Source organism: Saccopteryx bilineata, chromosome 7 (genome assembly GCF_036850765.1).
Source record: "Saccopteryx bilineata isolate mSacBil1 chromosome 7, mSacBil1_pri_phased_curated, whole genome shotgun sequence".
NCBI classification, from domain to species: domain Eukaryota; kingdom Metazoa; phylum Chordata; class Mammalia; order Chiroptera; family Emballonuridae; genus Saccopteryx; species Saccopteryx bilineata.
This window is the reverse complement of record NC_089496.1, coordinates 59,350,911-59,367,802: the sequence shown is the minus strand read 5'-3', so window position 1 is coordinate 59,367,802 and position 16,892 is coordinate 59,350,911. Positions and strand designations below refer to the sequence as shown.

Here is a 16,892-nt window from a genome sequence, read left to right as displayed (position 1 = left end):
TGTGTGTGTGCATGGCTGTTTATCACATTATAGATCTTATAGAACTGGTCATGGCAGGATGCTCTGAATTCCCAGTGTGGTTTAGCAAAGACTTGTCATGCTTCTAGAAACAGCATCCACACAGATACCTGCCCCTGTGGCATCTGGTCTTCCAGAGAGACAGCCTTGGGTTACAGATGAGTCCCTCCTTTCCTGACCTCCAGAGAAGGACAATTAAACATGACCGCCTGCCTTTCTGCCATCGGCTGTGGGACAAGCTTCCAAGCGTAGCTTCGAGGTGACAGTCCTCATGCATCAGTGTGAGAGGACAGGGCTCTCCCAACGCAGCACAAGGACTGGGTCCAAACAGTGGGCTCTGGTCCCATCCCTCATGGGCCAGCAACTTATGCTGTGACCGTACCTTGGAGGCAAAGAAACGCCACACGAGAACATACCTCGGAACCAACACGCGTGACAATGTCTCTGCATCTGTCACGCACGGCCCTGCAGACACGGCCCTCCTGGGCCACCGGCTGACCTGAGCCTACACGCCAAGACTGGGCACACTGGAAAGAGGGTTGAAGGCCACTCCTCAAAGGCTCCTTCCCAAACCTGGTCTGGAGCCATGGTCCCAAATCAGAGAGAGGGCCTGGGACGTAGCTACAAACTCTGCAAGCGCGCTTGCTGGTGAACACGGTCAAGAACTAGATGGTTTCGGCCCTGGCCGGTTGGCTCAGTGGTAGAGCTTCGGCCTGGCGTGCGGGGGACCCAGGTTCGATTCCCGGCCAGGGCACACAGGAGAAGCGCCCATCTGCTTCTCCACCCCCCCCCTCCTTCCTCTCTGTCTCTCTCTTCCCCTCCCGCAGCCAAGGCTCCATTGGAGCAAAGATGGCCCGGGCGCTGGGGATGGCTCCTTGGCCTCTGCCCCAGGCGCTAGAGTGGCTCTGGTCGTGGCGGAGCGACGCCCCGGAGGGCAGAGCATCGCCCCCTGGTGGGCAGAGCGTTGCCCCCTGGTGGGCGTGCCGGGTGGATCCCGGTCGGGCACATGCGGGAGTCTGTCTGACTGTCTCTCCCGTTTCCAGCTTCAGAAAAATACAAAAAAAAAAAAAAAAAAGAACTAGATGGTTTCTCCTCGGGCCCCGGGGGGTTACCTGTTATACAGCAGGATGTCAGGCTTCCAGATCTGCCCGTCGGGAAAGCGGACGGTCGTCACGCCCGGGTACTCCGACGTGTTCCACTGTAAGTAGTGATCTGTCCAGGACTGAAATACAAGACAACGGCGCTAGAGGCGCTTGGCTTCCTGGCCTCCCGAACCGCGCTTCTGTGAGACGGTGAGGTCAGTGCCAATCCCAGAGAGAGTCCCAGACATTTTATTTCCATAATTGACTAGCTATCTATAAAAATAGAAAGACACCGAGAATTAAATAATCCCTTCCAAAATGACCACAGAGAACATCAATGTCCCATTTAAGACCTAGCGTGTCACCAGGGCCGTGTTCAGAGGGAGAGGTTCAAGTGCACTCCAGTCCGCGGCTCCAGTCCACGGCCTGCTACACACACACACCTCGTCCCGCCCCCAGCCTTCCCCTCCCTGACAGATGGGTGTTTTCTAGCCGAATGAAGACGTGGTTTGCTTACAGAATTTTCCACCAGGATGCTTTGCAAAAATAAATTCACCTAGTTCCACAGGAAGAAGACCCAGGCTGGGAAAAACATAGATTGTTCACTTCCATGAAACGGCTTCACGCGGTGGCAGGGGGAGCGTCTCAGAAACTTCTAAGGGCTTGTTGGGGGGGGTGCATGGGGTACAAGAAGCAGGAACAGTGCTTCTGATGTCCCAAAATGCACATGCTTGGTCTTGGCGGTCACAAGCTCACTCAAGACGCAAGGGCGTATAGGTGAGGACTGGGGAAATATCTATGAACATGTGGGCATGATGTGCAGCTCCCTGGGGTCAAGCCCTAAATTGGGTCTTTTTTTTTTTTTTTTTTTTTTGTATTTTTCTGAAGTGAGAAGCGAGGAGGCAGACAGACAGACTCCTGCATGCGCCCGAGCAGGATCCACTCGGCATGCCCACCAGGGGGCGATGCTCTGCCCACCAGGGGGTGATGCTCCGTTGCAACTGGAGCCATTCTAGTGCCTGAGGCGGAGGCTATGGAGCCATCCTCAGTGCCCAGGGGGGCAACTTTGCTCCAATGGAGCCTTGGCTGTGAGAGGGGAAGAGAGAGAGAAGAAGGAGAGGGGGAAGAGTAGAGAAGCAGATGGGTGCTTCTCCTGTGTGCCCTGGCCGGGAATCGAACCTGGGACTTCCACATGCCAGGCTGATGCTCTACCGCTGAGCCAGCTGGCCAGGACTAAATTGGGTCTTGAGTGGTGTCCGCCAGGGGACAACAATGCCTGGGGCCCTGTGACCCAACACCACCCACACCAGCCCTACCTGGACCGAGATCTCTGTAAAGACGGTTCTGGTGGGACCAGCCAGCAGGGACTCTACAAGCAGCATCACCCAGCCCGGGTTGCAGGACCTGTAGGTTTGGGCTCAGTGGCTCCTACAATCAGGGGCTGTGCCCATCCTGCACCCACGTTACCCACCGCTGCCATCTTGCACCCAGACCCCCTAGGTCCTCAAGTCCTTGGGAGCCAGATTCTCTCAGAGTTAGAAAGCTACAGGCTGCTTCTCACCCAGCAGGGACCCCGGAGGCTCCTCATAATCAAACGTCTCCCTGCAGCAAAGCCTGCATATGTATGTATACTTACGTGAGGTACAAACTACCTCCCTCCCCACGGCTCAGACTCAACGTGTGAAATGCAAAGTTACCAAAACCACATCAAAAAGGGGGACAAAAATGTGAATCTTCAGAACTGTTGAGATGGGGGAAATTGCATTCTCGGAACTCCCAAGCTGAGTTTCAGGAAGCAGAAGTCGCAGGCCATGTCCCAGAGGGTCTCAGCAGGGAGCCAAGCCCCTTGGGAAGGCTGTCCCCGTAGTTCTGGGTCAGACTGGAATCATACAAGGAAGGGGAGGGGGTGTCCAGGTGAATGATGTCATCTTACTGCAACGGACCTTAGAGAATGGGGGCGTGTCCATGCATATGGTGCCAGGGTATTGTCTGAGCAACAGAGACTCCGCCCCCACCCAGCCGATGTTGCTAATTAAACGTGGGTGGTGAGGAGATGGGGCACGGAGAACGTGGGCATTGGGTGGAAGTGTGGGCAGCCTGGTGGGACTGAGTGAGCCCCTAACTGGTGAGCTCTGATGCTCTTGGGGAAGAAGGTGTCAAAACAGAGTCACATGGCCTGACCAGGCAGTGGCGCAGTGGATAGAGCGTCAGACTGGGATGCGGAAGACCCAGGTTCGAGACCCCGAGGTCTCCAACTTGAGCACAGGCTCATCTGGTTGGAGCAAAAGCTCACTGGCTTGAGCCCAAGGTCGCTGGCTCGAGCAAGGGGTTACTCGGTCTGCTGAAGGCCCGTGGTCAAGGCACATATGAGAAAGCAATCAATGAACAACTAAGGTGTTGCAACACACAGCGAAAAACTAATGATTGATGCTTCTCATCTCTCCGTTCCTGTCTGTCTGTCCCTGTCTATCCCTCTCTCTGACTCTCTGTCTCTGTAAAAAAAAGAAAGAAAAAAAAAAAACAGAGTCACATGGGTGGACGCCCAGGTGGCGTCCTGAAAACCAGAGCCTGGGTTGCTGGTGTGGGAGACGCCACGTATCTGCTGTTGAAAGAACTCCGTCAGTTTTGACAAGTCTTCCGGTCGACTGTTTTGATATTAGAGAAAGAAAGTGGGGGCCCCCTGCTTCTCTCCTGGCCCCCAGACTTTGTTCTCTTGCAGTCTGAGATCATGATCGAGACGTCAGCCTTGACGGCGAGGCTGCGGCCCCTCAGCTAGCCGCCGATGCGCTGATCTCTGAGCACAGGGCGTGACGTGGTAGAGAGTTTGGAAATGAAAAAGGAGACGCTTTGGAAAGAAATGCAGGTTATAATCTGACATCGACCTCGTGGGTGCCATTAGGTCCATCATTAAAATTAACAAGTAAAGCCCTGGCTGCTGGCTCAGTGGTAGAGCATCGGCCTGGTGTGCAGGAGTCCTGGGTTCGATTCCCGGCCAGGGCACACAGGAGGAGCGCCCATCTGCTTCTCCACCCCTCCCCCTCTGCTTCCTCTCTGTCTCTCTCTTCCCCTCCCACAGCCAAGGCTCCATTGGAGCAAAGTTGGCCCGGGTGCTGAGGATGGCTCCATGGCCTCTGCCTCAGGCACTAGAGTGGCTCTGGTTGTGGCAGAGCGACGCCCCAGATGGGCAGAGCATCACCCCCTGGTGGGCGTGCCAGGTGGATCCCGGTCGGGCACATGTGGGAGTCTCTCTGCCTCCCTGCTTCTTAGTTCAGAAAAATACAAAAAATAATTAGCAAGTAAAAATAATAATAATAATAATAATAAAAGTAGACAATAGCATAAGAAGGACTGGAAAACCAGAGCTAGAATGGTCCAAATTCTGAACAAAAAGAAGACTTTTATTTTTCTCTCTAAGAGCCCCTGTGAGTCTCTGGGTGGCTCACAGATCTCTGCAGAAACCGAATGGCTTCTGCCATTTCTTTCATGGACTAAATCAGATTACATCCCGCAGGACTTCTGAAATAATCAAAACAGATCCACAGAGCACAGTACACCCGCCACTTCCTCCCAGAACTGGGATGAGGGAAAGAGAGAGGTCAGCCGCCTTCTCTTCCCTGCGGGCTGAGGACCGGGAGAGCTGGACAGAACCCTGGGCGAGGGTCAGGAGAGAAAACAAAATCAATAAACAGTCGGTCAGGAAGAACTCACTGTATTTTTTTTTTTAACCTTCTTTCCTCTTCTACGTTGGGCGTATAGAGAAATCTAGTGTTTGCAGAATATTGACCTGAGATGCCACGGAACACACGGTGAGGGTTCAGGTGTTTGGAACAAGAATTCAGCTCCTGTGAATGGCTAAGACCCCGATTTCCTGGGCTGCCGGTACACAGGTCCACAGTCCCTCGGGACCCCGGCCTGTGAGCTTGAAACATAGACTTGCTCTCTCGGATACATACGCCCATCATTATCCGGGAGGAATTGAGGAGGGGCGGGTCCCATTGGGGGAGCCTACAGACCCAGCACCAAGGTGACAGGTGTCTTAGAAGTGGTCCTGGGGCTGCTTCTGGGGTTGCCATGGTGACCTCTGAGTCCCTCAGGTCCAGGCTGTGGCCGCGGTGGAAACGAAACCTGTTGTTCAGGCGGAAGCACCGGATGGGGCGGAGGTTCGGTCAGGTCACTACTGAGGTCAGTGCCAAACCCCAGGAACTCGGGGTTCCTGACAAGCCAGCCGGGAGTCAGGGTCTCGGCTGCTATGACAGCCACCGAGGTGACCTTCTAGGTCCATGTGTCCTGGGCTCGGAAGGCCCCTGGTCTCGGCTCCCTGTGGTGTGCCCCCCGCAAGCAGGCGTTAGTGGTTCCCCACCTGGACTTGCGCTTGGCTCTTCCCACCTGGATGAGTCCAGGCTGTGTCCCTGGCTTTTCCATTCAGATCTATAAACAGCAGAGAGTTCTCCTACCTGTGAGCTTCGCCGGCCACAGTGCCTCCTGTGACATCTCCAGGGAGTGACTTGCTCTTGATATGTTAACCTTTTATTTATATATATATATATATATATATATATACACACACACACACACACACACACACACACACACACACACAAATACACACACACACACCATATACTGCACAGCCTGACTGTAAATGGCCTCTGGGTTCCCCCCCCCCTTCCAGGGTCTGCTGCACGTCAATGCCTCCCTAGCCGGTGCTCCAAGCGAGGACTCCAATACGCAAATGAGATCAAGGAAGTGAGTTTTAAAACAAACGAAGTGGAAGGTGTCTGGCGCCCCCCCCCCCGGGTACAAGTCTCAATTAGAGCGATGCTGCGCTTGAGAGAGATTGAGAGGTCTCGGGAGACACCCCCGCCTCTCCCCAAACAAGCATGCTTATTTATGGAGCCGCTGAACTCAAAGCAGCAGTACGTGCCCACCCAGTAAAACCAGCAAATCCTCAGTGCCGCTGACAATCAGTTAGTGACGGAGGGCTAAGAGCGGAGGCAGTGAGGGGGGACAGAGCTGCCCGTGACCGGCTACGTGAGCGTATTAGGTGTCTCTCTCTCTCTATATATATATATAAGCACAAAGTCCACAGCAGCTCTGTGGTTTAAGGAGCACAAGATACATCCAATTTTATTTGAAATAGAAAAAGAAAGAAGGAAAGAGAGAAAAAAAAGAGAGAAAGGGAGGGAGGGAGGGAGGGAGGGAGGGAGGGAGGGAGGGAGGGAGGAAGAAGGAAAGGAAGGAAGGAAGGAAGGAAGGAAGGAAGGAAGGAAGGAAGGAAGGAAGGAAGGAAGGAAGGAAGAAGGAAAGGAAGGGAGGGAGGGAGGGAGGGAGGGAGGGAGGGAGGGAGGGAGGGAGGGAGGTTGACATCACCCCTAGCCCAGAATGCCTTGAGCTTCATCTTACACCAGTGTTCAAATAATATTTGGGGGCTGGCTTTACGGTGTGTCACAGTGTGGTAGCCCCTCCCAGGGTCCCCTTGAAGTCTTTATTTTTTGTGTTTCATTTATTCATTATCCAGAGGTATTCGGGGTCTGTGGAGGGCTAGTGGACAACGCCTAAGAGAGCCCTGCCCTTCTGATGCACACGCTGCAGTGGGGGGAAGGGGAGGCGGAGCCCACCCACAGATAAACAACCAGTGGGGTGTCACGGGGTGAGGGGCACTTTGGAAACAAAGTGAAGCAGGGTGCTTGGGACCACGTCTCTGCCTCCCCCTGAAAGCCCTATTGTTGAAACCCCAATCCCAATGAGATGGGGTTGGAGGCGGGGACTTTGGGGGGCAATCAGGTCATGAGGGTGGAGCCCCAGGAAGGGGGTTAGTGCCCCCTCTTTTTTTTTAGAAAATTAATTTTAACAGGGTGGCATGGGTCCATAAGTGTACACAGATTCCAGACAAACATCACACGATCATTTGAACAGTCAATTATGTTGTCTATCCATCACCTAAAGCCAAATCATATTGTCAGCTTCTATTTGTCCCTCTTTATACCCTTCCCCCCACCCCCTTCCCCTCCCCTGCATCTCCCCCCCCCGTAACCACTGCTCTCTTATCTGTGTCCACGAGTCTCAGCTTTGTATCCCACCTCTGTGTGAAATCACAGTGTTGAGCTTTTTCTGATTTACTTATTTCACTCAGTATCACGTTCTCAAGGTCCATCCAGGTTGTTGTAAATGATACTGTGTCATCGTTTCTTATGGCTGAGTAGTATTCCATTGTATATATGTACCCCCCCATCTTCTTTATCCAATCCTCGATCAAGGGGCATTAGGGCCCTTGTAACAAGGGGCCAGAGAGCTCGCTTGTTCGCTTTTCCCACTGCGGGAGGACGCACTAGGGTTTCCTCACCGGACCTCCCCTACACTTCACACACAAGAGTCTCAGAAGCAAGAGCAGGGGGCGCCCGCGGGTGGGGACAACCCGGTGGCCACTTACCATTTGCAGCCAGATGTTGGTGGTGAGCACTTGGTTCTTCTCATCCTTTAAAGGAAAAGAAAGAGAGAGAGAGAGAAGAATTGTAACTAGGGTTGGTGTGAACCCCCAAAGAGGGAAGGATACCTATACTCAGAGAGGAGTCAAATGGTTGAAATGGTGGGAAATGTGTAAAAATCAGGGGGCACCAAGGGCTCCCCAAGCCTGCTCGGGGCCGTGTCGCCCCAGAGTGAACCTTCCCTGCTCCTTCCGAGGTAAGGCACATTTAGTCGAGAGCACTTCCGAAAGACGGAAAGGCATATTAAAACCCTACAACCCCATCATTGGGACCCCTGCTAGTGGTTTAGCTTATTTTTCTATTTTTCTTTTTCTTTCTTTCTTTCTTTCTTTCTTTCTTTCTTTCTTTCTTTCTTTCTTTCTTTCTTTCTTAATTTAGTGAGAGGAGAGAAGGCAGAGATAGACTCCCGCATGAGCCCGACCGGGATCCACTCAGCATGCCCACCAGGGGGCGATGCTCTGCCCATCTGGGGCGTCGCTCTGTTACAACCAGAGCCACTCTAGCACCTGAGGCAGAGGCCATGGAGCCATCCTCAGCACCCGGGACAACTTTGCTCCAATGGAGCCTTGGCTGCGGGAGGGGAAGAGAGAGACAGAGAGGAAGGAGAGGGGGAGGGGTGGAGAAGCAGATGGGCGCTTCTCCTGTGTGCCCTGGCGGGGAATCGAACCCGGGCATCCACACACAGAGCTGATGCTCTACTACTGAGCCAACCATTCAGAGCCTTATTTTTTTTATTTTAAAATAATTACAGTTTTTTAATTGATTTGAGAAAGAGAGTGAGAGTGAGAGAGAGATCAATTTGTTGTTTCATTTATTTATGCACTCACTGGTTGATTCATGTTTGTGTCCTGACCAGGGATCGAACCCACAACCTTGGTGTGTTGGGACGATGCTCTGAGCTAACCAGCCAGGGTTTATTTTAAAAATAGTTTATGGTCTTATACATGGGGATATACTTTTAAAAAAATTAAATGTGGTGCCAAAGTCTAATTTTTAAAAGTCAAGAGTGTTGCCAGATTGTATTGAGTTTCAAACAGAACAATGTAAACGTTTACGCTGTCCTCCCTGTGGGAAAGGGAGTGTGACAGCGGCCGCCTTGTGGGCTATTACTGAGTGCCGTGTGGCCCCTGTGTGTACCGGTCCCCTGTGGGGAGGCCTCCTTTCCTCTCACCTTTTATCTAACAGGTGGCTTGCGAAGCCCCCAACATACATCCGCAAGGTAAATCCTTTCCAGGTGAGCAAACTAAGGGTCAGGAAGGAGGCGAGGGACGTTCATTCCTACGTGGAGTTCACTCAAAAACCCCCTTTTCCAACATCTCCAAACTACCTCTATGTAGCATCCAGAAGGGGGCCCAGCAGTGTATCCACTGTGGCTCTTCCCTGGCACAGGGCACCTGAAAAAAAACAACCTACTCGTCAACATCGACTGGCTTTGTCCAACGAGGACACCACCAGCTATTCACCGTGGCTGGTCAAACCCAACATGCCTGAGCCACACCCAGACCACGCTCGTCCAGGACCAGAGAGAGAGTTTCCTGCAGCACTTAGACTGAGAACGTGGTCAGCTGGTATGTCACACTCCCTTCCCACCCCGAAGGATTCCGCAAACTAGACAGCTCCACCCCCTCCAGGTGCAAGTCCTCCTTAACGATCCCATGCGGACATGCCAGGGGGGGCTGAGCCCAGGAGCGCCTCCAGTGGGAACTGTCTGGCCCCGTTCACCGCCGACGGCATGATGGCATTCACCGACACATCTCAGGCAGAAAGAACACAGACGCCTGCGGGGGCGTGGCCAAGGGACAGGGACGCCCAGAAGGTGCAGATGCTACTTCTCCTTAAGATAAATAATGTGTCGCCTGTGCACAGAGTTTGCAAAAAACTGGTGCATCCTTGTGTCCCTGCCTTTGCTGTTCTCACACACTGGGCCCCTTCGAGAGGCGAGACTGGGCCTTCAGAGGGGTATGAATCTTGCAGAGAAGGTAGGCTGCATGGCGAGAGAGACAGAGGATGAGCCCCCCTGGGGTGCAGGAGGGTCCCAGGCTGGGAGGCCATGTCTAGAGGAAGCTGCCAATCTGAGTACAGAAAACAAAACAAAACAAAAAAATCCCATTTTGCCAAAGAGAACATGCCGAGATTTTCGGCTGGGAAAAGCTGTTGAGCGAAGCTTCCTCCACCCTCTCTCTGCTGAGCAAACACCTCCTGCACGGAGTCATATGCTGGAACTGCGAGTTCTCCAGCACCACGCCAGCCCCCGGTGTTACCGGAAAAACACCGAGGAGCTCCTTTAGGACGCGTCTCCGTGTCTTCGGTGTATTCATTGTTAAGGAGTTGCTTTCTTGTTGTTGTTAGTGGACTTAAACTTAGCCAGCGATCTGTCCGGGGTGGCTTTCTCTCTTGCCTTTCATTGCCCCGGGCGTCTTCCTCTTCCTGGAGAAAGGCTCTGCGGTTGGGGAGTCTGATGACCACTAATCTAATTTAAAAAGGCAGGCGTCCACCTTCGCTCCGGGACGCTCTAGCCCGAAACCTCATCAGCGCGAACACGGGGGTTTCCGCGGAGCATGGAGCCCGAGGACAGCATGGCGAAAACTGTGATCGACACGAGGGGCTAGGCAACAGCCCTCTGAGCGCGTCCTCGCGTCCTCGGGATGCCAGGTAGGGGAGGACCAGCTCCCGGAACGGGAACCCAGAGAGGCTGCAGGTTGGCGTTTCCCCAGCCGGCCCCCTTCCCTCCCCTCCTTGCCCAGGGCCTCCCGCTTGCTCTGCTCGTTCGCTGGCTGACTCTCTTGGCTCTCTCCGTCTGCTCCAGGTTGTCACACTTCCTTCCCACTCCCACTGCTCCTCCCCAGTTCATATGGCAAAGCTGAACCCGCCCCCCCACTGGGATCCGATCAGGAGGTGGGGGCTTTGGGGAGGTGATCGGGTCTGGAGGGTGTTGCCCTCCTGCGAGGGATTAGTGCCCCTTTCATAAAAGGGACCCAAGAACTACTCCCTTGCCCCCTTTCTGCTCTCTGAGAAGACAGCTGTCTGTGAACCAGGAAGCAGGTCCTGGCCGGACACCACCCCGGGTCAGCGCCTTGATCTTGGACATCCGGCCCTTTGGAGCCGTGAGACAGACCCCTGTGTCGTTCCAGTTGCTCTGTCTGAGGCATTGTTGAGTCTAAGGTCCTCGGTGCCGCACACGAGTTCCTGGTGTACGCCAGAGTCTAGCCAGATGTTCACTCATTCATCGGCTCACTCATTCCACACGTATTTGTGGAGCGCTTCCTGTCTGACGCCTTAGGCCAGCGTGACAGGTTCAGTGGGGACCTGGACAGAGGTTGTTTCTGAGCTCACGGGGAACAGGGAGAGGGGAATTGGGGAACGGGGAGGGGGGAGTGACACAGTTCAACAATGATACACTATCATCCCAAACAGTGGCAAGGACACAGAGAACAGGGTCAGGGCGGCTTCGGGGAAGATGACAGACAAGTTGTACCCTGATGGATCAGGGGACAGAGTCCCTGGGATGAGCCTTCACTCGTACACCCCGTGACCCCAAAGAAACCCCAAAGAGACTGGAACCCTCATGCCCTCCACGCGCACCCTGTGTCCTCAGAGAGGTCATGGCTTCTCCCCTTCCCAGCCCCGGGGACACACATAGGAGACAGGACCTGTGTGCCAGGGAACCGCTGAAGACCGAGGTGGCCAAGCACCCCGTAAAGCCGACTGGCCTTGCCGTCTCTTGCTTGCTTTTGAACCTGAGCACTTCAGAATATTACTCATCCTTAAAAAAAAAAAAAAGAAAAGAGTAAATCCCCACATTGGCGATGGCGTGAATGAACCTAGAGGATTTTATGCTGAGTGATCTAAGCCAAGCACACACAGAAAAGACGAATATCAGGATTCCACTTGCAAGACGCAATACCGTAGGAGCAGAGAGGAAAAGGAACGGGACTGTCCCCACCGTGGGGGGCGGGGGAGTGGGAATGGGGGTGTTTCATCCAAGGACACAGAAGCCCCTTTCCGGGAGGTGAACAGGCTCTGGAGATCTGCTCTGCGGTGTGGAGCCGAGAGTTAACCCTGTGTGGTCGTACTTAAAATTTGCGAAGAGGATATAATAATAATAATAATAATAATAATGATAGTAAATAATAAATATAGAAAGAGGGCCAGAAGAAACTTTTGGAGGTACCCACGTGGATGGTGTCAACGGTGGTGAAGGTCTCGTCTCGGGGGCGGATGCCTACCCCCTTTCCAAACCCATGAAACTGGACTCATTCCATAGGCATAGCTTTTCCCGATGCCCATCTGACCTCAACCAAGTGGCTTTATATGAGCATAAAATAAATAAATAAATAAGCACACTGATTTAAGTGGAGGAGCTTTTTTTTTTTTCTTTTCTTTTTCTGAAGTGAGAAGCGGAGAGGCAGAGAGACAGACTCCCACATGTGCCCAAGATCCACCCGGCATGCCCACCAGGGGGCGACGCTCTGCCCATCTGAGGTGTTGCTCTGTTGCAACCAGAGCCATTCTAGCACCTGAGGCAGAGGCCACAGAGCCATCCCCAGCGCCCGGGCCATCTTTGCTCAAGTGGAGCCTCGGCTGTGGGAGGGGAAGAGAGAGACAGAGAGAAAGGAGAGGGGGAAGGGTGGAGAAGCAGATGGGTGCTTTCAATTCCTGGTCGGGAATCAAACTCAAGACTTCCACATTCTGGGCCGGCACTCTACCACTGAGCCAACCTACCAGGGCTGGCTGAGCTTTTTAAAATCCATCTCCTGAAGAGTCATGTGTCGGCTCTAGAGCCCAGCTCCCTCCATCGTGTGTAATGTGCTGTCTTGCATTTTTTTTTACAGCCGTTATTCTTACAGGAGTTATGCGGCTGCATCACTCCCCAGTAGTTTGCAAGAACTCTGAACCCTTTTTCTTTGCTTTTGGGGTAGATGTTGGGGGAACAACAACAACAAACAAACAGATCACAACAGATCTAACGGCGTCGACGTCCTTGTCGGCGCAGGAAGTGCCTGGGTGAACACAGATTCCTATCTGCGTAGCATGCCGTCCTTTATGACGAGAACAACTCCTGTCCCATTCAGTCTCCCACTGGCCGTATTTTTGTCCCGGTAGCAAAGACAGAGACGTTGATTGAGTGTGTGATTTTTTTTCCCCCTGAGTCAGCGAGATTTTAGGTCCAACGAAAAGAACTCATCCGAATAGGACACAGACTCTTACCCAATCGATAGAAAGGCAGACAATCCGATAGAAAAATGGGCAGAGGACGGACAGTTATGTGGTCTGCCCCACAGACGGTGTTGGTCAATGCTATCTGAAATTAACACCGCGAAACTTTAAAGAGAGGGCATTTTTCTTTTTTTCTTTCTTTTTTTTTTTTTTTTTTTTGTATTTTTCTGAAGCTGGAAACAGGGAGAGACAGTCAGACAGACTCCCGCATGCGCCTGACCGGGATCCACCCAGCACGCCCACCAGGGGCGAAGCTCTGCCCACCAGGGGCGATGCTCTGCCCCTCCGGGGCGTCGCTCTGCCGCGACCAGAGCCACTCTAGCGCCTGGGGCAGAGGCCAAGGAGCCATCCTCAGCACCCGGGCCATCTTTGCTCCAATGGAGCCTTGGCTGCGGGAGGGGAAGAGAGAGACAGAGAGGAAGGAGGGGGTGGGGTGGGGAAGCAAATGGGCACTTCTCCTATGTGCCCTGGCCGGGAATCGAACCCGGGTCCCCCACACGCCAGGCCGACGCTCTACCGCTGAGCCAACCGGCCAGGGCCAAGGGCATTTTTCTAAATGTTACACACACACACACACACACACACACACACACACACACAGAAGTCAGTGTGTAATGCCTTTTTGACGCAGTCTCCCATAAATCACGTCGTAACACAGTGTGGATAACCGGCCCCTCAGGCCGACTCCTTTGAGAAATTGATGCCAGGTGGACAGGGGCGTGTGTGTCTCTAAGCGTAGGGCCTTGCTCGGAGCGATGTCAGTTATTTTCCCCTTATAAAACCCACTGCCCAATGCCACTGTGCAGGGAACACACCCATGGCTACGTTGCTCCCTCTGCTCCCGGGTGTGAAGGTCCGAGAGGGTCCCCCAGGAGAGTCACTGCCCCACCCAACCTTGCAGCCATGTGGGTGGACCCCATCTCCAGCCGGGGGGGGCCCATTCTCCCCCGGGGAAGTGGGAAGGGGCTCTGGGACTAAAGGGTCCTGTCGCCATCTCTGTAAGGGGAAGGCCTCCCTCTCTGCCCTCAAATGACAAATTTGTAAGAATACCACCTCTGAAGTGGCTTGTGACCGTGGAACCCGACCAAGGAGAGACCCTAGCTCCAGTGCGGGCAGTGGAGGTGGTCAGGGAGGGGCGGGGAGACTGTGGAGCCCATGGGAAGGGGGGGAGACAGGGCTCTAGTCACTCTGCGTGACCCATGAATCAAGGTTTGTCAAAACGCTCCCCGGACGGGAACAATAAATTCTCTTTACGCTTGAGCCATCACCCTCACTGAGCTCAAGTCCAGGCATTTCCTTCACGGTTTACAACCAAGAAAACACATGAGTTAGTTATAATGTCCCTCTGGGCCCGAGGCAGCAGCCCTACGCACAGCCGGACACCTCCCGGTGCCTGAGTTATGGGAAGGGTTAGAGCCTCGACCTCAGGCTCGTCCAGTGAATCCTGTTGGGAAACAGGATGCAGGGTGTCCCATCAAGACTGAGGTCCCCTCGCCCTGGCTGGGTAGCTCAGTGGCTAGAGCGTCATCCTGATACACCAAGGTTGCAGATTTGATCCCCGGTCAGGGCACACACAAGAATCAACCAATGAAGGCATCAAGAAGTGCAAAAATCCCTGGCCGGCTGGCTCAGCAGTAGAGCACTGGCCCAGCATGTAGAAGTCCTGGGTTTGATTAGTCGGCCAGGGCACACAGGAGAAGCGCCCATGTGCTTCTCCACCCCTCCCCCTCTCCTTTCTCTCTGTCTCTTTCTTCCCCTTCCACAGCCAAGGGTCCATTGAAGCAAGGTTGGCCCAGGCACTGAGGATGGCTCCACAGCCTCTGCCTCAGGTGCTAGAATAGCTCTGGTCACATCAGAGCAACACCCCAGATGGGCAGAGCATCGCCCCCTGGTGGGCGTGCCGGATGGATCCCGGTCAGGCGCATGCGGGAGTCTGTCTCTCTGCCTCCCTGCTTCTCGCTTCAGAAAATAACAAAAAGAAGAAAAAGGAGGAGGAGGAGGAGAAGAAAAATGAGGATAAAAAGGAGAAAAGGAAGAGCAACAACAAAAAATCAATGTTTCTCTCTCTCTCTCTCTCTCTTCCTCTCTAAAAATCAATAAATAAATAAAAAAATTTACTTAAAGACCTGAGATTCCAAGACAGGAGGCAGAGATTAGGGGATTCCAACAGAGCCCTCTATGCAGAACTGACTTATATACACAAACAAGCAAAACAGAGGCAGTCTCATACATTCTCTGGACAGACGGATGGTAGCCGGGGAGGGGGGTGGGGTGGCGTTGGTCAGGTGACAGAGGTGAAGCACTGAGAAGCACAGATGGGCAGTTACAGAACAGTCACAGAGATGTCAAAGTCCAGCACTGGGGACATAGTCAATAATATTGTAATAACTCTGTAGAAGTGCCAGGTGGGTCCCAAAGGCCAGCGGGAGGGCCAGGGTGTTGAGATTCGTGAACAGAAGAGAGGGGCAGCAGGCTGCTTTCGTTATTGGAGGCTTCAGAGAGTCTTACAGGTACTGAAGATTACTTAGTTTAACAGATTAAGAGGGGGGAAAAAAGCCTGACCAGGCGGTGGCGCAGTGGATAGAGCGTCGGACTGGGATGCGGAAGTACCCAGGTTCGAGACTCCGAGGTCCCGCGCGGGCTCATCTGGCTTGAGCAAAGAGCTCGCCAGCTTGGACCCAAGGTTGCTGGCTCCAGCAAGGGGTTACTCGGTCTGCTGAAGGCCCACGGTCAAGGCACATGTGAGAAAGCAATCAATGAACAACTAAGAAGTCGCAACGCACAACGAGAAACTGATGATTGATGCTTCTCATCTCTCTCTGTTCCTGTCTGTCTGTCCCTGTCTATCTCTGCCTCTGTAAAAAAAAAAAAAAAAAAAAAAAAAAAAAGAGGGGGGAAAAAAAGTAAATTAGGACCACCACTAAGGAAAGAAAGGTGAAAACTATTGCATGACCCTTAGAGCACAGAAAATGAAAGATTGTGTGTAGACACCAGCCTCTCCACATGGTGTGAGCAAGATGATAAACATTCAAAATGACCGCCACATGGACATAGTGTGGCTGCAAACACCCGAATGAGTGACTATTTTTTTTTTAAAAAAATAGCAAATGCAAGACAGAAAGAAAGGAACAGCGTGCGGAGGACCCGGGTTCGATTCCCGGCCAGGGCACACAGGAGAAGCGCCCATTTGCTTCTCCACCCCTCCGCTGCACTTTCCTCTCTGTCTCTCTCGTCCCCTCCCGCAGCCAAGGCTCCATTGGAGCAAAGATGGCCCGGGCGCTGGGGATGGCTCTGTGGCCTCTGCCCCAGGCGCTAGAGTGGCTCTGGTCGCAACATGGCGACGCCCAGGATGGGCAGAGCATCGCCCCCTGGTGGGCAGAGCGTCGCCCCTGGTGGGCGTGCCGGGTGGATCCCGGTCGGGCGCATGCGGGAGTCTGTCTGACTGTCTCTCCCTGTTTCCAGCTTCAGAAAAATGGAAAAAAAAAAAAAAAAAAAAAGAAAGGAACAAAGATGGGCAGATAAACATAACTAAAAGACAAAGCAGAACCCTGGCCGATTGGCTCAGTGGTAGAGTGTCGCCTCACTTGTGGATGTTCTGGGTTCAATTCCCAGGTCAGGGTACACAGGAGAAGCAATCATCAACTTCTTAACCCCCTCCCCCCTCCCTTTTCTCTCTCTCTTTCTCCCCCTTCCACAACCATGGCTTGATTGGCTCAAGCGAGTTGGCCCCGGGTGCTGAGGATGGCTCTGTAACCTTTAAGTCAGACACTAAAAATAGCTTGCTTCCTGAGCAATGGAGCAATGGTCCCAGATGGGCAGAACATCCCCCATAAAGGGGTTGCTGGATGGATCCTGGCCGGGGCACATGTGGGAGTCTATCTCTCTGCCTCCCTGCCTCCCTGCCTCTCATTTAATTAAAAATAAATACAAAGCACAGTCTGGAAAAAGGCCCACACAAGATGGCTGTGCCCCTCCCTCTGAGCCCTTTATACTCTATAACCGGGATTGGGAACCATTTTGGCTGAGAGAACCATGAAACACCACATATTTTAAAATGTAATTCTGTGAGAGCCATACAACGACCCGTGTA

General features: G+C 53.2%; 1 protein-coding gene across 1 annotated transcript in view; it reads right to left on the bottom strand.

Annotated features, from left to right (window-relative positions):
- CHRNA7 (cholinergic receptor nicotinic alpha 7 subunit) overlaps nucleotides 1-16,892 on the bottom strand; it is a 51,420-nt gene that overhangs the window by 18,546 nt on the left and 15,982 nt on the right. Inside the window, exons 3-4 of the mRNA XM_066239132.1 lie at nucleotides 7,531-7,575; nucleotides 1,131-1,240 (exon numbers count right to left, since the gene is read on the bottom strand). Of these exons, the coding sequence (XP_066095229.1) occupies nucleotides 1,131-1,240; nucleotides 7,531-7,575 (155 nt within the window). The remainder of the gene's footprint in view (nucleotides 1-1,130; nucleotides 1,241-7,530; nucleotides 7,576-16,892) is intronic.